The 26,161-nt window shown below is 45.3% G+C and overlaps 1 protein-coding gene across 1 annotated transcript in view; it reads left to right on the plus strand.

The window, feature by feature from the left end:
• Window positions 1–2,519: 2,519 nt before the first annotated feature.
• tnni3k (TNNI3 interacting kinase) overlaps window positions 2,520–26,161 on the plus strand; it is a 118,658-nt gene continuing 95,016 nt past the window's right edge. Inside the window, exons 1-6 of the mRNA XM_069939432.1 lie at window positions 2,520–2,608; window positions 8,476–8,584; window positions 10,103–10,188; window positions 22,919–23,016; window positions 24,181–24,291; window positions 25,206–25,304. Of these exons, the coding sequence (XP_069795533.1) occupies window positions 2,569–2,608; window positions 8,476–8,584; window positions 10,103–10,188; window positions 22,919–23,016; window positions 24,181–24,291; window positions 25,206–25,304 (543 nt within the window). The 5' untranslated portion in view covers window positions 2,520–2,568. The remainder of the gene's footprint in view (window positions 2,609–8,475; window positions 8,585–10,102; window positions 10,189–22,918; window positions 23,017–24,180; window positions 24,292–25,205; window positions 25,305–26,161) is intronic.

Here is a 26,161-nt window from a genome sequence, read left to right on the forward strand (position 1 = left end):
AGATGACATCCTGGTTGCCAGCCACACATGCCAGGAGCATCTGACACATCTGCACATGCTCTACCACTGCCTCAGTGACGATGAGCTGGCGATCAACCTCGCCGAGTGCCAATTTAGCCTACCTGCCATCGACTTCTTGGGACACCAGATCAACTGTCATAGAGCTGTTCCTCTGCCAGTAAAAGTGGAAGCCATTCATTAGTTCACCAGGCCCAACACAGTCAAAGGGCAGTAGGAATTTGTCAGGATGGTTAACTTTTAGCACTGGTTAATTTCCTCGGCGCCCAGGATTATGCGGCCCCTTTTCAGTTGCAAAGCCAAAGATATTCCCTGGACGGAGAAGGCAACAGAGGCTTTCGACCAGACCAAGGATGCTTTAGGCAACACCAAGCTCTTGGTCCACTCCTGGGTAGATGTCCCCACAGCCCTCAATGTGGATGCCTCTGAAGCAGCAGTCAACGGCATACTTGAACAGCTAATCGAAGGCCAGTGGAAACCACTTGCTTTCTTCAGCTGGTACCTGTGACCCCCCCCCAGAGATCAAGTACAGCGCGTATGACCGAGAGCTGCTGGCCCTGTACCTGGCCCTCTGGCACTTCAGGTATTTCCTAGATCATAAGCCCTCACCTTCGCGTTTGCCAAATTGTCTGACCCGTGGTCAGCCTGCCAGAAGCGCCACCTGTTGTACGTGTCTGAATTCACCACCATGATCAAACATATCTCCAGGAAGAACAACGTAGTGGCCGACGCACTGTCACGGACATCCATCCAGTTAGTGCACACTCTGTCTCCAGGGGTGGACTATGCAGCATTAGCAGAGGTGCAGCAGGTGGACAGTGAAATACCAGGATCCCGAACCGCAGTCACCAGACTCCACGTCGAGGACATACCCATTGGGCCCAGAGGTAGCAAAGTCCTTCGCAACATGTCCACTAGGTAACCCCAGCCCATTGTCCTGACTGCTTGGAGGTGCCAAGTTTTCAATGCCTTACACGGTTTAGCCCACCCTTCCATTCAGGCAACCATCTAGCTGATGGCAGATTAACTCATGTGGTATGGCCTACGCAAATAGGTCAGGCACTGGCCAGGACATTCATGGACTGCCAGGCCTCCAAAATCCAAAGGCACGTAAGGGCACCACTGCAACCTTTGCAGCCAACGCATATGAGGTTTGAGCAAGTGCACATGGACATCGAGCAAGGTACCTATTTATGATGGTGGACAGGTCCACGAGGTGGCTGGAAGCTGTCCCAATCGCTGACATGACTGTGGAAACATCTGCCAGGACTCTAATCACGACCTTGGTGGTTCGGTTCAGGCTCCCTGCCCACATTACTTCAGTCAGGGGGTGCAGTTCACCTTGACTCTATGGTCTGCGCTGGTGTAGCTCCTTGGAGCCCAGCTCCACCAGATGACTGCGTACCATCCCCAATCAAACGACCTGGTGGAATGTTCCCACAAGCTCCTGAAATTAGCCCTGATGGCTGCCTCCAAGGGCCATACTGAGTAGATAAGCTCCCCTGGGTGCTACTGGGCATCTGCATCTGGTTTACGGCTTCCCGCTCACAGCACCCGGGAAATTTGTGCCCACACCCCACAGCTGAGGGGACAAACTGATGGAGGTCCTGACCAAACTCCGGGAGATACTTTGGTCACTGGCTCCGGCACCAATATCCCACCATGGAGCAGTGCCCTCCTTTGTGCCCAAGGACCTGCAGCATTCACTGAGGAAGCACATGTACGAAGCACATGTATGAAGGACCCTTCAAGGTGGTGTGCCATAATGGGACAACCTGTGTTCTGGATATTGGTGGCTGGAAGGAGACTTTTACCATTGACCATCTCAAACTGGCACACCTGGACATTGAACGACCAGTTGTGGTTCCACCCGCTAAGAGACAAGGCCAGTCACATAAAATGGGCAGTGTACAGCTTATTGTTTCTGAACTTCCTCTTGCCAGTTGGGGGGGAGGAGGGGGCTTGGGTCAGGTGGTGGCTCACCCATGTGGCAAGCGAACCAGCTCTAGCGGTTATGAGTGGGTCTGGAGCCAGCGGCATCCATGGGGTCGCTCATTGTAAGGCAAAGCCTCAGCCTGGAAGTTCACGTCACTTCTACTCCGCAGGGGGAGAGGGTTGCTGGGAAGTGTGGGGCTTTTGAGCACATGATTTTGAATTAGTAAATCAGTTGAACTGAAACTCTGCTCAACTCAGCGTGTTTCTTTCGTTCATAGTGGCATACCAGCCACAAAAGGAGAAAGTCATTGCAGTGTTGAGAGGGAGTGTGGGATAGAGAGAGGTCAGCAGAGGACCTGGGTGCCTGTGCTGTGATTCTGCCCACCAGTGTTTGTGTAACTTTAGCCCTGGGACAGGCTCCAGCAGTGGCTGTGGCCTCCCAAGCTTTGTTCTGTCCTGTCATTGTATTCTGACATTCCAGAGTGGGACAATGTTTATTTTTAGCTTTGTTTATCAGCTGATGCCACAGTGAGAAAATACTTTGACTGTCACAGAGAAAGCGCGACTTTACCTCCCAACTCAACACCTAGATAGCGTGCAACGCTGAACACTTCAATGGGGAACTACAAATCCAGGCCAAACCAAACCTGCACAGGTAAAACTTCCTTTGTTCAACGATATGTTATATTTAAGTGAAGGTTGATGGGGTAACAATGAACCATGTGTTCTTCATACAACATGGAATGTTAGATCATGGTGACAGGCCTGCGCCACACTAATACACCCATGTGACCTATTAACCTACTCATCCTAAACGTCGGGAACCTAGGATGAAAACAGAGCGCCCGGGGAAAATCCATGCAGTCCATGGGGAGAATGAACAAACTCCTTAAAGACAGCGCCAGGTTTGAAACTGGGTCGCTGGTACTGAAATAGCATTTCACTAACTGCTGCAAAAATGCTGGAACGGTTCATGATATCAGGCAGTGTCTGTGAAGGAACTGATGAGCTTTCATCAGAACTAATGATAGGAAGGGAGGGTAGAGGAGGAACACAGGAGGACGAGAATGAGCACACAGGCTTAGAAATGTGCATTAAGCAAGGTTGGTGAGATGGAACCACAATGTTGTGGTAGAAACAGGCCTGGATATAGAGGTGGGGACGGGTAACATTTTCATTGATGCATGGTGTTCAGGACAGAGGACAGGGAAGAAAGTTGGGGGTGACTTTATTAATGAATTTGCAAGGTGCAAAGAGAGCATGTCTTAGGCAAGGTCTTGGGCTGTGCAGTGGGTAAAGCTGCTACCTCACAGTTCCATAGTCCCAGGATTGGATTCCAATATCTGGCACTGTCTGTGTGGAGTTTGCGCATTCTCCCTGTGACCATGTGGGTTTCCTCTTGGTATTCTGAAAACAGCTCACTGAGACACAGCATTCCACGGATCCATCAAACTCTGTGAAGAAATTCCCCATGGTCTCCATCTGAAATTGGCAACCCTTTATTCTCCAACCTGGTTCTAGCCAATGGGCTTACTTCTGCTCCTATATCTTGTTAACTTGTGAATTGTTGGAAGAACAAAGCAGTCAAGCAGCATCTGTGGAGAAAAAAAGAGAGCCTGATGCTTCCCGTGATTTTGGCCCTTTAAAGACACAATGGAAATGATCAGTCGGATGATAACTGAGCATCCTTTTGACCTCGCAAGAGTCTTTGACTTTGCCATCTGAGAGAACCACTGGAACATCCTCAACAGGTTTGGCTGACACATGATGGCATCCAATCCATCCACATCTAATAGATTTATAACAGCTTTGTCTCTGTGCAGACTGATGACAAGTGAGATTGTGTTATTGTCCAGTACTTTCTTATTGCACCTTGCCTCCAGTTGCTTCCATTCCTGAAGGAGCATCGTGCTAACTTTAGGCATTGACCATCAGTTGTTGACATCACACATGGACTCATCCAACCTGATCACCTGGGCAAATGTGGGCTGATTGGTACCAATGACATAGATATGATTAGGAATGAGGTCCTGAAGAGGGAATTTTGGGAGTTAGGAAGGAAACTGAGAAGCAGGACCTCAAGGCTAGTAATCTCGGAATTGCTGCCTGTGCCACACACCAGAGGATGGGAATAGGAAGTTAAGGCAGATGAATGCATGGCAGAAAAGTTGTGGATCATTGGGATCTCTTCTGGGGATGGTCTAACGTGTACAAAAAGGACAGCTGCACTTGAACTGGAAGGGGGGGGCCAATATCCTGGCAGGCAGGTTTGATAGAACTGTTGGGGAGGATTTAAACTGGTTTGTCGGGGTGTGGGGGGGGGGGGGGTGGGGGCGGGAACAACAATGTGAGAGCAGAGAATAGGGCAGAAGGAAGAAACGATGATGCAATGGGTTGTGGGTTGGTGAGGAAGGACAGGCAGGGGAGGAAGCAGAAATGTAGTCAGTATCAGGGTTGGAAATGAGTATATTTCAATCAATGCTAAGAGTATCAGGAATAAAGGAGAAGAACAGAGCATGGATCAGTACATGCAACTACGATGTTGTGGCCATTACAGAGACTTGGCTGGCGAAAGGGCAAGATTGGCTGATTCAGGTATGGGAGTTTAGGTGTTTAAAAAAGGAATAGGATGGAAAATAAGAGAGGGGCTTGGTAGCATTACTGGTCAGGGATATATCGTGACTATAGAAAGAGTGGACATTGTAGAGGGAGTGTCTACTGAGTCAATGTGGGTGAAAGTCAGAAATAGGAAGGGAACGATCACTTTAATGCATACCTTAGATTTAGGAAGCCCTCAGGACACCGAGGAGCAGATAAGTAGGCAGATTTTGGAATAGTGCAGAAATTACAGGGTTATTGTTATGGGAGACTTCAACTTCCCTAATATTGACTGGTTCTTCCTGACTGCAAGAGGGATAAATTGGGCAGAATTTGTCAGGTGTGCCGAATAAGAATTCCTGACACAAAATGTGGACTAGCCGACGAGAGGAGAGACCATACTGGATCTAGTTCTGGGTATGAACCTGGTCAGGGGCGGACCTCTCAGTGGGGGAGCATTTCGGTGAGAGTGACCACAACTCCCTGAGCTTTGGCATAGTTATGCGCAAGGATAAAAGCAGACAAAATGGGAAAATGTTTAATTGGGGAAGGCTAATGACGATGGGATGAGGGAGAGTAAATTAGGAACAGGTGTTCATGGGACAAAGCAGAAAAGTAATGTGGAGAATGTTTAGTGACCACTTGCATGGGATTCTGGATATATTTGTACCACTGAGACAGAGAACAGATGGTAGGAAAAGGGAACCGTGGTTGACAAATCAGGTGAGGCAGCTGGTTAAGAGGAAGAGGGAAGCATACATTAGATATAGGAAGCAAAAATCAGGAAGGGCTCATAGCCAGGAAGGAACAAGAAAGGACTTTGGAGAGCTTTAAGGGGGCATGAGAAGGCCTTGGCAAGTACATCAGAAACAGAAGGATGACGAGAGTGAAGGTGGGGCCGCTTAAGGATAAAGGAGGCATGTGCCTAGTTGCGGATTAGCTTGGGGAGGTCCTAAATTAATTCTTTGCTTCAGTATTCACGAGCGAAAAAGACTTTGGTCAAGGTGAGGTCAGAATATAACAGGGTTGTGTGCTGGACAAAGTTTAAATTAGGAATAAGGAAGTACTGGATCTTCTTAAAAATATTAAGAATGATAACTCCCTGGGGTTGGACAAGATATACTCCAGGTTGCTGTGGGAAGGGAGGGAAGAGACAGCTGGTCATTGGCTATGATCTTTGCATCTTCCGTGGCTACAGGAGAGGTGCCAGTGGATTGGAGAATGAAATATGTGCTCTCCTTTTTTAAAAAAGGTAATATGGAGAATCCTGTGAATTATTATAGATGAGAGAGTCTTACATCAGTGGTGAGCAAACATTTGGAGAGGATTTTTAAGGACAGGATTTATGAGCATTTGGAGAAGTACAGTCTCCTATTACAAGCTCTTGTTTCATTTAATGACTGTCATTTTAAGGGCTAGTACTGACTGCAACCATTCACAACTGTGGAGAGAGCTGAGTGGCAGCAATCAGGTACTGACTGTGTCCAAAGTTGATCCTCTGGGGAGGAAGAGAGACCATTTGTTGCTTATCCAGGGAGAAATGGGGGGGGGTGGTGGAGAAAGATGTGAGAGAAATATTAAAAGGAGCAGCACACTTTGTGATCAGGAGCTATCTCATGAACATTGTGCGGGAGTGACTCTGTGTGAAATAGACAATTTGGCTGATTCTCCCTGTCAGAGGAATTATTGAATCACAATTAAAAGAAAGGTCACTTCGACTGATGAGATTTTTGGAAGCATTATGGAAGTCACACATTTTGGTTTTCCCTATACCGTTCATCTGAAAGAATATTTCTTAGCAAGCAACTCGACAAGAATTCGTGAGTTTTCAGAAGTTCAGTCACTCAGTCTCTCCCACCTCCTTTGTGATTACTTCTGTGTATCAGTCTAAGAGTCTGACTGAAGACTGAACTGTGGATTGACTTTCCAGAATTGTGCCTAAGCTGTAATGGTTTAGGAATCCCACATAAACACCTAAGTATATTCATGCATAGTTGGGATTAAGTTAATTAAGGTGCTAGTTATAGATAAATACAAGCAATAACAGTCTTGATGAATTTCTATCGCTGCTGATCTGCAACGTAACGCTACTCAAAGGATAGTCAGCATGGGTTTGTGAATGGAAGTTTGTGCCTCACAAGCCTCATTGAGTTTTTTGAGGAGGTGACAAAATAAATTCATGAAGATAGGGCAGTAGATGTAGTGTAAATGGATTTTACTAAGGCATTTGACAAGGTGCCCATGAGATACTCATTCACAAAGTCATGATACATGGGATCCATGGAACCTTGGTTGTGTGGATTCAGAATTGGGTTGCATATAGAAAGCAGAGAGTAGTAGTGGACAGAAACTATTCTTCCTGGAGGTCAGTGACTAGTGGAGTTCTGCAGGGATCTCTTTTGGGACTCTTGCTCTTTGCAATTTTTATAAATGACCTGGATGAAGATATGGAAGGATGGATCAGTAAGTTTGGGAATGACATGAAGATTGGAGCAGTTGTGGATAATGTTGAAGGTTGTCATATGTTACAAAAGGATATAGACAGGATTTAGAGCTGGGTGGACAAGTGCCAAATGAAGTTCATTCAGGATAAATATGAGGCGATGCATTTTGGAAGATCAAACCAGAAAGCTGAGTCCAGGGTTAATGGTTGGATGCTTAACAGTGTGGAAGAACAGAGGTGCCCAAATTGATCCCTCTCAAGGTTATTAGGAAAGTTAAGAAGGCCTATGAGATGCTGGGCTTCATGTTAGGGATCAGGTTTAGGAGTTGAGAGGTCATGTTGCAACTCTAAAATCTCTGGGAAGACCACACGAAATATTGTGTTCAGTTCTGGTCACCTCATTACAGGAAGGAAGTGGAAGCTATGGAGAGGGTCCAGAGGAGATTTATCAGGATGTTGTCTGCTGAGGCAAGATTAGCAGAGCCAGAACTTTTCTCTTTGGAGCGAAGAAGGATGAGAGGTGACCTAAGAGTGGTCTGTAAGATTATGAGAGGCATAGAAAGGATGAACAACCAGAAACTGTTTCCCAGGGCAGGATCAGCAAACACCAGAGGACATGTGTACAAAGTGAAGGGAGGGAAGTTTAGGGGAGACATCAGGGGTAAGTTTTTACACAGAGAGTTGTGGGGTGCATGCATAGGAAAGGCTTTGGGGGATATGAGACGAATGTGTGCAAATGGGACTAGTTCAGGTGGATAACAACTGGCATGGACAGGGTGGGCTGAAGGGCCTGATTTCATGCTCTATGTCTCCATGACTCTGTCACTATCTATGATCTGGTATCCCACTGACTTCTCTAAGATTAGGTCCTATACTGTCACTTTGCTGTTAATTTAAAAAATTTTTAAAATTTAATTAAAAAAAAATTAGACATACAGTATGGTAACAGGCTATTTCAACCCACAAGTCTGTGCTGCCCAACTATACCCAATTAACCTACACCCCTGGTACATTTCAGACAGTGGGAGGAAATCGGAGCCCCCGAGGAAAACCCACGGGGAGGACGTACAAACTCCTTACAGACAGCGTGGGATTTAAACCCCAGTCCTGATCGCTGGCACTGTAAAGACATTATGCTAACCGCTATGCTGTCCATGCCATCCTGTTATTTACTGACTTGTAAAGCATTTCCAGATGGACTTTAAAAATACTGCTCCTTCTGTTCTATCACCATATCACATCCAAAAATAACTAAGGGAAAGGGAATTTTTGTTGGGATCTATGGAAAGGACGGGGGTGGGGCAGGGGAACACTAAGGGTGAAGAGGCGATTAGAATAAGCCCCGATCCTGAGGATGTATGTTCCAGTCACCTCACACTGCTGGGTGTAGGGGCATTGGTGACCAGATGTAAGAGGCAGAGAGCAAGTGACTTGGTGAGGAGGAGGAGAAATGCTGACCAAGATGTTGTTTCTCCCACCAGATGAATGGAAGAAGAAGGTGAGCGAATCTTATGCAGTGGCTATCGAGAAGCTACAGGATGATCAGTGCATTAAAGACAATGAGCTGGTGGAACTCAAGCATGTCTTCAGGTAGGGAGGATAGGCTGCTGTTATTGAGCAGTTCCTCAGCGGAGTCCCGTGTTGGGTGGGGTCCTCAGCATTGTGCCTGCTCCATCATCAGTTCCACTCCCCACACCCTAGCCCTGACCTCCACAGATCATTAACTGCTGAAACCCTCGGCTTTGCCAAAGAGTCTTCCACACTCCCATCCCATCCACACCCACATCCTCACCCATTCTTCTGACCCAACACCTGGCCCCACTCTCTGTAGATCTCAAAACCCACTGACTATTACACAACAGTCTCCCTCCCATTCACTGCTTTACCCTGTGCTCACTTCACCCACCAGGTTCGTGGATCAGCCCCTAACACCTCTTCCCATCTCTGTAATCTGCTCCGGTCCCTACACCCCTCCCTGCCTCTGTAACCGCTTCCGGTCCCCACACCCCTCCCTATCTCTGTAACCCTCTCTGGTTTTCTACACCTCTCCTTGTCTTTGTAACCCCCTCCAGACCACTTCACCCCTCCTGTCTCTCTAGCCCCCTCCTGCCCTGTTTCTCACTCCCTTTAAACATCAGGTTCATGAGATTATAGAATAGTACAGCGCTGAAATAGGCCCTTCAGCCCATTTCAATTATGCCAACCTATGTTGGCTCCCTATCAGTTGGCCAGTAGCCAGTTGCCACTCTTCGGTACCCTTTCCTATCCACCTCTCCATCTGAATATCATGTAAATGTTGTAATTTTCCCTGCCTGCACCACTTCCTTTAGCTAGCTCATTCCCCAGACCCGTCACTCTATGTAGTTCCTGCCCCTCAGGTACCCTGGCTGTCAAACAGTGAATTAGAAGTGTGTTTGAATATTAATTGGAGTAGCATCCAATAGCCTGGAAGATCAGGCACTGTGGTACTGTGTGCCAGATTATCAGAGTGTCTTTGTCCAGTGCCTGCTCTGTGTCGGGATGGGCTCTTGTTGGACTGTCTGTGACCGAATCGTCCAACAATTAGTGAGTGAACAGAACTCAGGGACGTCTTTGCCTCTGGACTACTGTGGGGGAGGGTTGGACGGGTTCATTCAATTCAAACTTATTGTCACCTCAATCAAGGTGCAGTGATGGAGTTTGTTTGGCAAGCAGTCTAAACAGACATCTAATGCATAGTACAACAGCGAAATACAGTACATTACAGAGCTACAGAGAGAGAGAAATCAGTGGGGACAGAGCAAAGGTAACTTGATTTTACTCATGTGAGGTTCATTCAGGAGTCTGATAACAGCAGGAAAGAAACTGTCCTTGTATCTGGTTGTACATGATCTCACACATGACCAGAGGGATGTGAAGAAAATGTGGCCGGGTGGGATGTGTCTTTTATAAGTGGTTTCTTTTCCAAGATAGCAGGAAGTTAGGAAGGAGAAAATGGACAAGAGGGGAGGGGTGTGTGATGGATTGAGCCACATTCTGGATTGTGGGTTAGAATGGGGACAGGCCTCCCTTGCCAATCATGGTTTACCACCATTCTCGCTGACTTGTGACCAGTATTTTCCTTTTCAGCTCGGATGAAGCTTTCAGTAAAGTGAACATGAACTATCGGACAGAGAATGGATTATCCCTTCTTCACCTCTGCTGCATCTGTAATGGTGAGTCTCTTCCTTGCATAGGGGAAACAAAACTTGTGACTTCCACGATACTTCCAAGATCCCAGCCAAGGGTCATACAAATTGACCATCAGAATGGTCACGATCCAATGAAGCAATTGCTTCTTATACCCAGATATGGGTCCTTCAAAAATGACCATTTCAGTGGTCATGATGGTTCCCTATTTTCCCTGACAAAGAGAAACAGCAGAAGTGTCCATTTCACAGCCATTTCATTTCCTTGATCAATACTGGTTTCAGTTTCAATGTCCCAAAAACATGACTCAATAATCATATGACTTCTCACTGAACAGATGTCTTTTCCTTGGGTAAACAATCCATTGTTCTGATTCTTAATTGATTCAAGATTCAATTTATTATCATACTAATAAAGCAGTGTCCTATTACATGACAGACACATTCGCCACCAGCAGGAATTGCCTTAGCACCTCTTACAGTCAGAGAGAGAGAGAAGCAAAAGGGACACCCCCAGAGTCACTGAGTGTCTGTGGATTTACCTCCAGAACTGCAGCCCCCGCAGCCACACAGACTCCAGTCCAAACCATTGGCAACCCGAGCTCCAGATCCGAACCTCTGACAAGGTCAGGGACCCTTCAGCGCCTCCTCACATCCTGGTTCCGATACCTGGAAACTCTCCAGCCAGTTCGAGCCATTCTCTAGCAGTCCACAGTATGGTGCGAGTCTCCCAACAGCAGTCTCCAGTAGCCCACAGCTTCCATGGGTTCCTCGCCTCGAGTTGCCAGCAGCCCATTGCATGCACAGGTCCCTCAGCTGAAGAGACCCCTCACTGGTCCTCCACTGTGGTCACCGTTCCTGTGGGTCCATCGTTTCTCCCTCTCAGACAGTACATGGTCTTCCCTTCCTCTAGTGCCCTGCTCCGGTCCTCTGCCTACCTGGAATTTGCAGTCCCTTGTGGCCTGCTGCTGATTAATAGGTGCCGCCATCTTGGGCACAGACCCGCAGTCACAGGATTTCAAATAAAACCACTGTTGGCTTCTTCAACAGGCCAATCAAAGCCTGTGCAGAACTGACAGCATTCAACTATCCAGGCAGCTGGATCCCTTGGGAGTGCTGAATCTCCGCTCAGCGTGGGTCCGCACCAGTAGCAGCACTGCCGCTGCTGACATAGGATAGTAGCAGACCATTAACTCTGTTTATGGCTTAAACTCAGATGCCTCTGTGTCCGTAAAAATGCTGTTATGAAATCTGTGAGTGTTTTTGCACCCAGTTCGAACCCCAAAAGTAACTCACTTAAAAAAGGCTTGCAAAACCTTCCCCAACAGAGAAAATTTTAAGCTTTTAAGAGAAAAATTTTAACTGCAATCTACAATTTACAAAAATACTACATTCTGTTATATGATTTAAAATGGGCAAATATAACATTTTCTCGCAATATTGCAAACTTAACGCCCTGAAAAGCAATCAGCAATTACATTATTCTTGCCTTTAATATGAGTTATCATTAAATCATATTCTTCCAGAATTAAACTCCAGTTTAATAATTGCCAATTTTGTTTTTCATTTTACTCAAAAACACTTAAGGATTATGGTCAGCATATGCAACAAGCAGTCCCCAACCAGTGCAGATCTAAACATCAAAATGCTGCAAAGCCAGTACAAGGGACAATAATTCTTTCTCAATAGTAGAATAATTCTTTTGATGTTCATTGAATTTCTTTGATTAGTGAGTGACTGGACAGTCAAGATCATCACAATCATTCTTTTGTATTAACACGGCTCCCACAGCTTCATCACCTACATCTACTGCTGAAGAAAATGTTTTCTCAAAGCAGGTGACTTAAGCACAGGCTGGTGACATAAAATGGCTTTCAGTTTATCAAATTTGTTCCTGACAAATTTTTGACCAAACAAACTTTTCACCCTTTTTCACAAGGTTAGTCAAAGGAAGGACGATATCAGAATTTCTTTTTACAGAACTTTCTATAATACCCTACCTTTCCCAAAAACTTCCTCATAGCTTTCTTACCCATGGGGACAGGGAACTCAGAAATCATCTGAACTTTCACCTTGACCCTACAACATAGCCAAGATAAATCACAGTAGCATGGCCAAATTCACTTTTAGCTAAATTAACAATAAGGTTTGCTTTTGAAAGTTTGTTGAACAATTTCTCTAACTCAAAAAAAAATGTACTTCCTAGGTGTCATTCCCCATAACCAATCATCAATATAAGCATCTGTATGCTTTAATCCTTGAATCACAGAATTGATCATTCTTTGGAATGTCCCTGGAGTATTTTGCATTCCTAATGGTAAAACATTGTATTCATTTAAATATGACAAATGCAGAAATTTCCCTAGCACTCTCTGTTAAAGGAACATACCAGTAACCTTCTAATCCTTTCCAACCTTGTCTACACAATCATCTCCAGAGGGATCAACGTCCTACGGAGGTTGTTTGCTAGTGTTGTTGGAGAAGATTTAAACTAATGGGGCAAGGGGATGGGAACCTACAAAGAAAGAATGAGGATGGTTGAATAGAGACCAAAGGCAGAGTTAGGAAAGAGGAAAAGAAAAATAATGGGCAGAAAAGTCCAAATCAAAGGATGCTGAGGACACTAGATTCTGAAAGGGCAATGAGCAGAAGGGCCCTTTCTCTGAATGCCTCTAGTATTAAAAACAAGGTTGGTGAACTTGAAGTGCAAATCAGTCCCCAGGCATATGATTTAGTGGCCACCATAGAAGCATGGTTGCAAGGTGGGTATCAGGTAAGACAAAAAGATGGACAGGAAGGTATAGGTGGTGGGGTGAAGAGTCACGAAGGGATTAATCTCTGGGTTACTACCTGTACCACGTGACAGTGAGAGCAGGAACAGAATGAGGAGGAGGATGAATGCATGGCTGAAGGGATGGAGCAAGGGGCATGGATTTGAGTTTTTGGATCACTGGGACCTTTGTTTTTGGGGAGGTGGGACCTGTACCAAACAGACGGGTTGCATCATACGACCAGATTTCTTACAATAGTGAAAAAGGGGACCTGAAGGTTTTTCCTTTTCTTGCTTCCCTTCTTCTTTACCCCAAGCACTACTTCCCCATTTATTTTCTAACTTACTTGAATAGTCCATATTACCCTTTTTGAAAGTTTTACTGACTACAAATTTAACCTAGTAGGTAAAAGCATACTCATCCACTAATTTAGAAGATTCCTGCCAAGTTTCCACTCCCTTTTCATCTAAATATGCTTTTATGACATTAGGAATGCACCTTTTAATTTCCTCAACTAATACCAACTCTTTCTCATAATCACCATTTATCTCTTTTTATGTGCACCATTGGTCAAAGCACACAACTTTCTCATATGCAAAATCCATATGAGACTGGTTCATTGATTTTCTCCAGTTCCTAAATTTTTTTCTGTTAGCTTCTGGAACCAATTCATAACCCTTAAGATCAGTTTACTTTACGGTATCATGATCAGCAACTTGTTGGATTATAAGGGCAGAGTAAGCCTGCTGAAGTCTTCCCTTTAATCATGCTTTGTAACACGAGGGACCACTTTAAACTCAGCAACTTCCTCAAAATACTGGAAATATTTATCAATCTCAGCCTCATTAAATGGAGGAACTAACTTAATCTCCCTACTAGTCATAAACCTCTCACGAGGATCAGAAGTGGTTCACCTCCTCCCTTCTCTCTTTCAAACTCCCTTTTCTCTCTGCTTCCTCAGACCTACGTTTTTCTGCTCAACCTACTTTTGTTCCTCTCAAACTGCCATTGCCCCTCTGCTTCTTCCCTTTTTACTCTGCTTCCTTCGCCTCAAATCTACTTTTTTTAAAACTTATCTCCAGTGCACGTAGCTCAAACTGCTTTAGTTCTCTCTCAAACTCAAATCTATTTTTTATAGCTCAAACTGTTCCAACTGTAACTGCTGCTCATAGAAAATTGTTCTAACTCCTCCTTTTCAAGCTTCACCTCTTTTATATGATGTTCAACTAGAATTCTCTGGGTCTCTGCCTTTTTCAATGACTACTTTACCACCGCAAATTCCAATTTTTGGGCAATAGTCACCAACTCAATCCTTCTTGACTCTGCAAATCTGCAGAGGCTGGTGATCCAAAAAACATTCCTCCATTCTTGATTAGTATAGCCGGCGATGTGTGCTTAATGCACACTTCCTTGTGTTAGATGTCAAAGTGAGGCATTTTGCAGTGTGGAGGAATTTCTGGAGGTTCCTATCATGGTTCGGCTGGGAGTCGGAGGAGGAGCTTGGAGAGAGTCGGGCTGTGAGTCAGAGCAGGAGGAGCTTGGTGAAAGTGACAGGGTTAATTGGTCAAGGAGCCAATAAAAGGAGTGAAAGGGGAGGGAGCGGCCAGCGAGGAGTGGAGCAGTGAAGGAGTAAGACTTCCTGGCTTTGGCTTATCAGGCTTCGGCGAAAGCAGGCAAGGAGAAAAGGTAAGCTGAGTTATTTGCCTTCATATTCAGAGTCATGCCAATAGGGTTAGTGTTCCGTACTGGGTGTCAGATGTGGGAACAATGGGTGACCTCCACCCTCCCAAATGTCCACATCTGCACCAGGTGTACCGAGATACAGTTACTAAGGGACTGAATTAGGGATATGGAGTTGCAGATTGATGACCTGCGGCTTGTAAGGGAGAGTGAGGAGTTAATCGACTCAACTTTCAGGGCAATAAATACTCCAGAACCCGTGTCAGGTAAGTGGGAAACCGTCAGGGGGGGAAAGAAAAAAGTGAGAAAAACAGAGCACACCAGTGACTATCCCACTCAGCAACAGTTGTGTTCGATTCTGTTGAGGGAGATGACCGGACAGAAGATGGCCATGGGCACCAGGTCAATGGCAATGACCCTGGCAGAGTGGTGCAAAAGAAAAGGAAAAGGAGAAATGCAGTAGTTAATGGGGACTCCATTGTCAGGGGTACGGACAGGAGGTTCTGTGAGCCAGATAAGTATATCCGCATGGTGTGCTGCCTCCCTGGTGCAAGGGTATGAGATATCACAAATTGGGTCCAAAATATTCTGAGAGGAGAGGGAGAGCAGCCTGATGTCTTGGTACATGTGGATACAAACGACATTGACAAGAAAAGGTAGGAGGTAATGAAAAGAGATTACAGTGAGCTGGGACGAAAGCTGAAAGATAGGAACGCTAGGATGGTGATCTCGGGATTACTACCTGTTCCAAATGCAAGTGATGAAAAGAATGTAAGGATAAGGAAAATGAACGTGTGGCTGAGGGGCTGGTGTACAAGGCAAGGATTTGGCTTCTTGGATCATTGGGATCTCTTTTGGGGAAGGCATGATCTTTACAAGAGGGACGGGTTGCACCTAAATCTAAAAGGTGTCAACATTTTGGCAAGTATGTTTGGTACAGCAGTGGGGCAAGGTTTAAACTAATTTGGCAGGGGTATGGGAACCAGAGTGATAGGGAAAAGGGTAGGGAAGATAAAGTAATGGCCAGGAAAAGTAAAATAGGATAAGTAATGTTGGGAGGAGAAAGTAAAAAATCAGATGGTGCAGTGAGTTTTCAGGTCAATGATAGTGTGAAGAAAATTACAAGAAAAATAGTGGGCAGAAAAATCAAAAGAAAAAGTTACAGAAGTCACTGGATATTAAAAGGACAAAGAGCGTAAGGGCACTTTATCTGAATGCCTGCAGTATTAGAAATAAGGTTAGTGAACTTGAGGCGCAAATCGGTACCCATGCCGGTGATTGGGTCGCCATCACGGAAACATGGCTACAAGGTGACCCGAAATGGGAATTAAACTTTCAAGGGTATCAGGTGGTGCAAAGAGATACGCAGGATGGTAAGGGAGGTGGAGTTGCACTCTTAATCAGAGATGAGCTCCAGGCAGTAGTGAGGGATGATATAAGATCTAAAGAGCATAATGTTGAGTCCATTTGGGTAGAGATAAAGAATAACAAAGGGAAAAAATTATTGGTGGGTGTATCTATTGCCCATCAAATAATAATAGTTTAGTGGCACAGGAAATAAATAGAGAGTTAAGTGAGGCATGTAATAATGATACGGCAGTAGTCATGGGGGACTTTAACTTCCACATAGATGGGGAAAATCAAGTTGGTCGTGGGAGTCTGGAAGAGGACTTCATAGAATGCATCCGCGATAGCTTTCTTGAGCAGCGTGTTAAGGAACCCACAAGAGAAAATGCTCTCCTGGATCTTGTGTTGTGCAATGAGATAGGTAGAATAAATGATGTAATATTCAGAGACCATCTGGGAAATAGCGATCATAGTATGATTGAATTTCTCATTCAGATGGAAGGGGAAATAGTTAAATCTAAAACTAATATATTATGCTTCAACAGGGGTGACTACCATAGGATGAAGGAGAAATTGGGCAGAGTGGACTGGGAGCACAGGCTCATTGATGAAACAGTTGAGGAACAGTGGAAGATTTTCAAAGAAATATTTTGTAATGCTCAACAAAAATATATTCCGGTCAGGAAAAAGGGCAGCAAGGGAGGGAAAAATCAACCGTGGTTAACAAAGGAAATAAAGGAGAGCATGAAATTGAAGGCGCAGATGTACAAAGCTGCAAAGAGCAGTGGGAAACTGGAAGATTGGGAAAACTTTAAGAGACAACAAGGGGTTACAAAGCGGGTAATAAGAAATGGGAAAAAGGATTATGAAAGTCAATTGGCACAAAATATAAAAACAGAAAGCAAAAAATTTATAAATATATAAAACGGAAGAGGGTGGCCAGAGTTAACATAGGACCCTTGGAGGATGAGAAAGGAAAACTGGTAGCAAAAAATGAGGAAATGGCCGAGGCATTGAACAAATATTTTGTGTCAGTCTTCACAGTGGAAGACACGTCCAGCATGCCCAAGTGCGGGTTTAAGGATGCGAATGTTGGAGAGGGCCTTGATGAAATAGTTGTTACAAAGGAAGTAGAGATGGAGAAACTAATGGGACTAAAGCCAGACAAATCACCTGGTCCTGATGCTATGCATCCAAGGGTTCTGAAGGAAATGGCAGAAGTTATAGTTGATGCATTGGTGGTCATAGACCAAAATTCCTTGGATTCTGGGCAGGTCCTGGCAGACTGGAAGACAGCAAATGTCACGCCACTTTTTAAGAAGGGATGTAGGCAGAAGACTGGAAATTATCGGCCAATTAGCTTGACGTCTGTGGTTGGAAAAATGCTTGAAGCCGTCATTAAAGATGAAATAGTGAAACTTTTGGAACGTAAGGGTTCAATCAGGCAGATGCAGCATGGTTTTAGAAAGGGAAGATCTTGTTTGACAGACTTGTTAGGATTCTTTGAGGATATAATGGGTGCAGTGGATAGAGGGGAACAGGTTGATTTTGTATATTTGGATTTCCAGAAAGCGCTTGATAAGGTGCCGCACAAGAGACTTATCAGTAAGTTACAGCAAAGTGGAGTCCAGGGAAGTATATTGGCCTGGATTGAAAATTGGTTGTCTGACAGGAGTCAGAGAGTCAGGATAAATGGGAGTTTTTCAGGTTGACCAGAATCCTGGCAGAGGTATTTGCTAGGGCTACTCAGGATCCTTTAAACTAGAATGGTTGGGGGGAGGGAACAAAATAGTACAGAGCAGTAAGGAGAAGGTTAGAATGCAAACAAAAAAAGTTTGTAGTAAGTATTTGAATATGGATGGGCAGGTGATAGAGAAGGGAAATGCTCTGGAAGAAGATGAAGGGCAATTGGCAGGAGAAGTAAATAATGTTGTTATTAAAGATGAGGGAAAACAGGGATTAAAAATTGGGAAATCTCTGAAATTCATATATTTTAATGCCAGGAGTATTGTAAAAAAGGTGAATGAGCTGAAGGTGTGGATTGATACTTGGAAGTATGATGTGGTAGCGATTAGTGAGACATGGTTGCAGGAGGGATGTGATTGGCAACTGAATATCCCTGGGTTTCGTGGTTTTAGGTGTGATAGAGTCGGAGGGGCAAGAGGAGGTGGGGTTGCATTGCTTGTCAGGGAAAATATTACAGCGGTGCCTTGGAAGGATAGATTAGAGGGCACATCCACGGAGGCTATTTGGGTGGAACTGAGGAGTAGGAAAGGAGAGGTTACACTTGTAGGGGTGTATTATAGACCACCCGGAGGGGACCAAGACCTAGAGGAGCAAATCTGTAGGGAGATAGTAGATATTTGTGATAATCACAGGGTTGTAATTATGGGAGATTTTAATTTTCCACATATAGATTGGGAAACACATTCTGTGAAAGGACTGGATGGGTTAGAGTTTGTGAAATGTGTGCAAGATAGTTTTTTACAACAATATGTAGAGGTGCCGACCAGAGAAGGAGCAGTGTTAGATCTACTGTTGGCAAATGGGATGGAGGTTAGTGTTGGTGAGCACTTCGGGTCCAGTGATCATAATGCCATCAGCTTCAATGACTTTATTGAAAGGGAGAAGTCAGGGCCAAGGGTTGAAGTTTTTGATTGGGGAAAAGTTAGATTTGAGGAGATGCGCAAGGACTTGCAGGGTGTGCATTGGGACAATTTGTTTTATGGGCAGGATGTAGTAGAGAGATGGAAGTCTTTTAAAGATCAGATTTTGAGAGTGCAAAAGCTTTATGTTCCTGTTAGGTTAAAAGGAGGGGCAAAAGGTTTGAGAGAGCCGTGGTTTTCAAGGAATATTGGAAACTTGGTTCGAAGAAAAAGGGAGGCGTACATTAGATACAAGAAGCATGGAGTTAAGGAGATGTTTGAAAGATACATTGAATGTAAGAGGAATTTTAAGAGAGGAATTAGGAAAGCTAAAAGAAGGTATGAGGAAACTATGGCAAGCAGGGTGAAAACTAATCCAAAAGAGTTCTACAAATATGTTAATGGTAAAAGGAAAGCTAGAGACAAAATTGGTCCCTTAGAAAATCAGAGCGGAAAACTGTGTGTGGAGCCTAGAGAAATGGGGGAGATATTGAACAGTTTCTTTTCTTCGGTATTCACTAAGGAGAAGGATATTGGGAGATGTGAGATAAAAAAAAAGCAAATTGAGTAAATATGGGGAATATAGAGATTACAAAAGGTGTAGTTTTAGGGCTTTTGAAGAATATAAAGGTGGATAAGTCTCCGGGACCAGACGGGATCTTCCCCAGGACATTGAGAGAAGTGAAGGAGGAAATAGCAGAGGCTCTGGCGGTAATTTTCCAAATGTCATTAGATATGGGGATAGTGCCGGAGGATTGGCGCATTGCGCATGTGGTTCCATTATTTAAAAAGGGTTCAAGGAGGAAGCCTGGCAACTATCGGCCTGTAAGTTTGACGTCTGTGGTAGGTAAATTAATGGAGAAAATTCTTAGAGATAGTACTTATAAACATCTGGATAGACAGGGTCTGATCAGGAGCACTCAACATGGATTTGTGGGAGGAAGGTCATGTTTGACCAATCTGATTGAATTTTTTGAAGAGGTGACTAGGAATGTGGATGAGGGTAGCGCAGTGGATGTTGTCTATATGGACTTCAATAAGGCCTTCGATAAGGTACCAAATGGAAGGTTAGTTAGGAAGGTGCAGTCTTTAGGTATAAATTTTGAGATAGTCAAATGGATTGAACATTGGCTGAAAGAGAGAGGTCAGAGAGTGGTAGTGGAAAATTGTCTGTCAGGTTGGAGGCCGGTGACCAGTGGTGTGCCTCAAGGATCTGTATTGGGTCCATTGTTGTTCGTTATATACATTAATGATCTGGATGATGGGGTGGTGAATTGGATTAGTAAATATGCAGACGATACTAAGATAGGTGGAATAGTGGATAATGAAGAAGGTTTTCAAGGATTGCAGAGGGATTTGGGCTGCTTAGAAAAGTGGGCTGAAAAATGGCAGATGGAATTTAATGATGATAAGTGTGAAGTGCTTCATTTTGGTAAGAAGAATCAGAATAGGACATACGTGGTAAATGGGAGAGCATTGAGGAATACAGAAGAGCAGAAAGATTTAGGAGTAACGGTACATCGTTCCCTGAAGGTAGAAACTCACGTGAATAGGGTGGTGAAGAAGGCTTTTAGTATGCTGGCATTTATCAATCATTGCATGGAATATAGGAGTTGGGAGGTGATGTTGAGATTGTATAAGACGTTGGTGTGGCCTAATTTGGAGTTCTGTGTGCAGTTCTGGTCGCCTAATTATAGGAAGGATATAAACAGAGTGGAGAGAGTGCAGAGAAGGTTTACCAGAATGTTACCTGGGTTTAAGCATCTAGAGTATAGGGAGAGATTGGACAGATTAGGTCTTTATTCTTTGGAGTGTAGAAGGTTGAGAGGGGATTTGATAGAAGTATTTAAGATTATGAAAGGGATAGACAGAGTGGATATGGATAGACTATTTCCGTTAAGAGGAGGAAAGATTAAAACAAGAGGACATGAGTTAAGAATTAAGGGGCAGAGGTTTAGAGGTAACATGAGGGGGAACTTCTTTACTCAGAGAGTGGTAGCCGTGTGGAATGAGCTTCCGGGAGAAATAGTGGCGGCGGAGTCAATTTTATTATTTAAGAAAAGGTTGGACAGGTATATGGATGAGAAGAAGATGGAGGGTTATGGGCATTGTGCAGGGAGGTGGGACTAGAAAGGGGTGTTTGGTTCGGTGCGGACTGGAAGGGCCTAATGGCCTGTTTCCGTGTTGTAATTGTTAGTTATGTTATTATTTGAGGAAGGATATACTGGCTTTGGAGACGGTCCAGAGGAGGTTCACTAGGTTGATCCCTGGGATGAAGGGGTTGACTTACGATGAAAGATTAAATCGTCTAGGATTGTATTCGCTCGAGTTCAGAAGAATGAGAGGAGATCTTGTAGAAACATATAGGATTATGAAGGGTATGGATAGGATAGATTTACGAAGGTTTTTTGAGCTGGCCGGGGAATCTAAAATGAGAGGACACAGTCTCAAGATTCGGGGGAGTAGATTTAGGACAGAGATGAGGAAAAATAGTTTTTCCAAGAGAGTAGTGAATGTTTGGAATTCTCTAACCAGGGAAGTGGTTGAGGCTGCTTCATTAAACATATTTAAAATTAGGTTAAATAAATTTTTACATGATAGAGGAATTAGGGGATATGGGGAGAAGGCAGGTAGGTGGAGTTAGGTCATAAATTAGATCAGCCATGATCGTATTGAATGGCGGAGCAGGCTCGATGGGCCATTTTTGGCCTACTCCTGTTCCTACTTCCTATGTTCCTATGGTCTTGCTGATTATGGTCACAGATGGTGACATTGCCTCTAGCGGACCACCAGCTATACCCAAAAGGGAATGGCCAGGTGGAGTGGCAGAATGGCATGGTCTGGAAGGTAGTACCACTGGCCTTAAAGTCCAAGGGCCTCCCCGTCGCCCACTGGCAAAGAGACTCTCTGAGAGGCACTCATGCTATCCGGTCTCTCCTGTGTTTAGCCGCCCATGAGACACCTCATGAGAGACTGTTTACATTTCCCAGGAGATTGGCATCGGGAACCACCTTACTTACATGGCTGATATCCCCGGGCTGGACCTTCTCCATAGGCATGTGAGGTCACATAAGTCTGACACTCTGGTTGAGAGGGTCCAGCTGCCTATGTCCTGCAGTTAAAGCAAAACGGCATCCTTGTCAGTGCAGCATTTCTTCAGGTGCTTAGCCTGCCCGCAGAAATAGCATGTCGGGTGGTGTGGTGTGCTATCGAATAGAAGCAAGCATACAAAACATAAAGTCTGTTCTACAGGCTTTATTCAACATAAACTTCCACAGAGCTGGCTGTGACAATGCTGTTGCAGTCTCTGAGACTGTCTTTGAAGGGCCGGATCCGGCTTATATCCCGAAAGGCGATTGACAGCCGACCGGGTGGGGCTTGGTCCATTCAGGTTGGCTGATTGACAGCCATCCAGGTGTTGCCTTGTCCTCCTGTGCTCTTCTGCAGGTTCAGAGATCACCCCCTGCAGTAGGCTGGTGGTGTTTTGCCACAGGTGGTCACTAACATCATTGGTGGTCAGCTCAGAATGGGAGGGGGTTTATGATCCCACCTCCCAAGATGGTGGCCCCCATGTTCCCCATGAGGTGGCGTTGTGTTGGCTGGAGAATGGTTTGGCGTTGTGAATGGCTACCTCAAGTGTGTTCACCAGTTCGGTAGTTTGCTATAGGATCAGTTGTCTCTCCCCCATCTAGTTGGAGTGGACGCCTGTTATACAGATATCTCTGATCAGCAGCTGTGTGCTGTTCTGCATTCAGAGCCTGGCATTTGTGAGCTCCTGCAGAGCCCTGACAAGTTATTGAAAGTTTCCCCTGGTCGCTGCCTGCATGAGTGTAGTACATGCTGTGCGTGGACCACGTTCACCTGAACTTTATACTGATCCTTGAGGATGTCCATTGTGGCTCCGTATGTCTCGCAGTCCCAGACCATCTGATGTACAAGTATAGCAGATGGAGCTTGTCCTTATTGTCCTGGATAACTGCGGAGGCTCTGAGGAACTTTTCGAAGCAGCGACATCAGAGCATGAACTTATCAGCTGCCTCAGGTTTAAAAGTGTGCAGGGCAAGTTTTTTCTGCAGAGTGGTGGGTGCCTGAAATGATCAGGGAAGTGGTGGAAGCAGTTATGATGGTGATGTTAAAGGGCATTTAGACAGAAAGGTGGTCAGGCAGGGGATGGAGGGCCAAGGGGATGGAACACAGATGTGGTGGGTGGAACAACAGCACATTCCCAATGTCCATGCTGGGGCATGAACATGTTATGATGGCAGGATTCTGAGCTTTCCTGGATGCTTACTGCATGGTATCATTGGTTATCAGGGAATAAGGCCCATGTCAGGACCCTGATGCTGAAAGGTCTCCGTCCCTCCAGGCTGACCAGGAACGGCTTCACGGCTCTGCATCTGGCTGCATTCAAGGTGAGTAGATGATGACCCCTCTTCAATGCCATCGTCTCCACAGATGTCCAGGGCAGAAGGTAGTGCCGCTGCCTCATGGCTCCGGAGATCCGGGTTTGATCTGTGTGGAGTTTGCACATTCTCCCTGTGACTGTGGGTTTTCCCTAGGACTCCAGTTTGCTCCCAGATCCCAGGGACTTGCAGGTTGCTAGGTTAATTGACCCCAGTGTCTGGGTGAGGGGGAGAATCTGGGGGGAGCTGGTGAGAATGTGGGGAGAATAGAATGTGATCAATGTGAATGGGAGGGTGATGGTCAGCATGGGACTGATTCCATATCTGGTGACTCCAGCTGATTCACTTTATTTTTAGCATTTATGGCAAAAATCAAGACTGCCCCTTTGTAATTCATAGTCCAAATGTTACTGGTACTGCATTAGTCTACAATTCAGGCTAGCCACACAAAACATAAATTACACATTGAAACATGATTATCTCCATTGATACCTCCAAATCCGCCAAATTCCTTGAAGGTGATGCCATCAAAAAATCATCAGCTAATGACTGGCAAGTTCATCAGTGGAGTCACCAACGATAAACTTTTAACAAGCCAATTAGGTGAAAGATAGTAGTTCTGCAATGGAGTAAATCTACCCTGGCAAACTGCCAGCTGATGGATTGGAGACAACAGGCTTCTACTGAACAAGAAGTCTGCCCAAGTACTCCCACACCACACACACAAAACCTCCTTTTGTTTCAAATCCCATTTCAGCTGTTTAAATCATTTACCTTTCTCCATCTTCCCGGCAGTGTAGACTGTGACTCCTGCACCACCACTTCCACAGTGTGATTCACCCCCCCCACCCAGTAATCCCCCTCTCCTAGTATGTGTGAGGAGTCAGGGCATGGGTTTTGAGATCCAGGTAGTGTGTGAACAGCCTGTTGTCTCCGAGACACCGATTGAAGGAATATTCTCTCCCGCTGAGACTCCTTGCACTTGGACACGGAGGATAGAGGATATGTCCTGGGCCGGCGAGGGGATTGACTGGCCTGTTGGAAATGGTTTCCGACAGGGCGAAGAGGTTTGTGGTGACGATCCTGGTGCTGGTGAGGTTTGCTGGGCACTGGTGAAGATGGGGGTGTTTGGTGTGGTCCTGCTGGTCACTGACTGCTGGCTCTGATCTGCAGGCGAATGCTGAGCTGGTGACTGGACTCCTCCACGGAGGGGCCGATATTCAGCAGGTGGGTTATGGAGCCCTCACTGCCCTGCATATCGCCACCATTGCTGGCCACAGTGAGGTAAGGACCTTCCGGCATGCCACACAGTCCTCTCACAGCCACTGGAGCTGCAGTCCAATAAGAACACCAGAACCAGGAGTCGGCCCTTTGACCCATCAAGCCTGCTCTGCCTTTCAGTGAGATCACAGCTCCACCTGCTCACCCCGATCCCTCTTAATCCCAATAACTTCTAATTCCCCACTGTGCAAAAATCTATCTGCGTTTTAAATACATTTAATGAGGCAAAATCCTCTACTTCCTTGGGCAGAGAATCCCACAGATCCACTCATCTCTGGAAGAAGCTATTGTTCCTCATCTCATTTCTAAATCAACTCCCCCAAATCTTGAGGCTATGTGCCCTAGTTCTAGACTCACCTATCAGGGGAAACAACTTTCCTGCCTCTATTTTATCTATCCCTTTCATAATTTTGCATGTTCTGCAAGATCTCCTCTCATACTTATGAATTCCAGCAAGTACAGTCCTGCCGACAAAATCTCTCATCAGAGGCTCAAGGGAACCAGGTTTGATTCCGACCTCGAGGGCTGCCTGTGTGGAGTTTGCAGGCTCTCTCTGCGACCATGTGGGTTTCCCCTGAGTGCTCCAGCTTCTTGTCACATCTCAAAGACATGCGGGTTGGTAGGATATATATGTGGGTGAGGGATAGAATCTGAGAGGATGTTGTTGGGTATGTGGGGAGCATGGAATGGGACCAGTGTAAATGGGTGGTACACTGATTTCGGCATGGACTCTGTGGGCCAAAGGACCTCTTTTTGTGTGGTATCTCTGAATATGAAAGGTACCAGATGCCCCTTTATCTGGGCATTTGGCCCCAAGGAGGGGGTCATGGGAAGGGAGTTGACGACGAGGGGATCATGGGAAGTGAGGCAGCCCCCCAGAAATTTTCCCTAATCCTCTCGGAGTGCTCTCTCTGCAGACTGCTGACATCCTCCTGCAGCACGGAGCTTTCGTTAATGTTCAGGACGCTGTGTTCTTTACTCCTCTGCACATCGCCACTTTCTTTGGACATGAACAGGTAACAATGCTTCAACACCGGACCTTTCAATGGTCAAGGAAAGAATATCCCTTCCTTGCAATAAACTGTGGTAACCGAGGCCAGGCCACATCCGTTCACACCCCTCCCTATGAGGCAGACATGTATAATGGAGCCTCAGATCACATCTGTTCACTCCTCTACCCGGGAAGCAGATGAATAATTTTTTAAAATTTAGTCATACAGCATGGTAATAGGCCATTTTGGCCTACGAGTCCGTGCCACCCAATTACACCCAATTAACCTACACCTCTGGTACATTTTGAACGGTGGAAGGAAACCAGAGCCCCACGCAGACATGGGGAGAACGTAAAAACTTCTTACAGACATCGCGGGATTCGAATCATGATTCCAATTGAATCCCGATCCCAATCGCTGGCACCATAACAGAGTAGCTAACCACTACACCAACTGTACTGCCCCCATGGAGCTGCAGAAAACATTGAAAACATTAGTTTTTTATTCCACAACAGAAAGGGTTTACCCAGCTTAAGAGATTAATCATAAAAATTAGGAAAGCCTGCAGATCCTGGAAATCTGAAAGAAAAACAGAACATGCTCATACTTCAGAATCAGAATTTATTGTCGCGAACAAGTCACAAAATTTGTTTTGTGGCAGAATCACAGTGTAAACATTCATATAAAACACCTTACAGAAATATCATTTAAATGGTACCCAAAATGTCAAAATAAGGCATGTCTGGTTGGTTAGGAAGGTGCAGTCTTTGGGTATAAATTTTGAGATAGTCAAATGGATTGAACATTGGCTGAAAGGGATAGGCCAGAGAGTGGTAGTGGATAATTGTCTGTCAGGTTGGAAGCCGGTGACCAGTGGTGTG

The sequence above is a fragment of the Narcine bancroftii genome, chromosome 5, assembly GCF_036971445.1.
Source record: "Narcine bancroftii isolate sNarBan1 chromosome 5, sNarBan1.hap1, whole genome shotgun sequence".
Classification (NCBI taxonomy): domain Eukaryota; kingdom Metazoa; phylum Chordata; class Chondrichthyes; order Torpediniformes; family Narcinidae; genus Narcine; species Narcine bancroftii.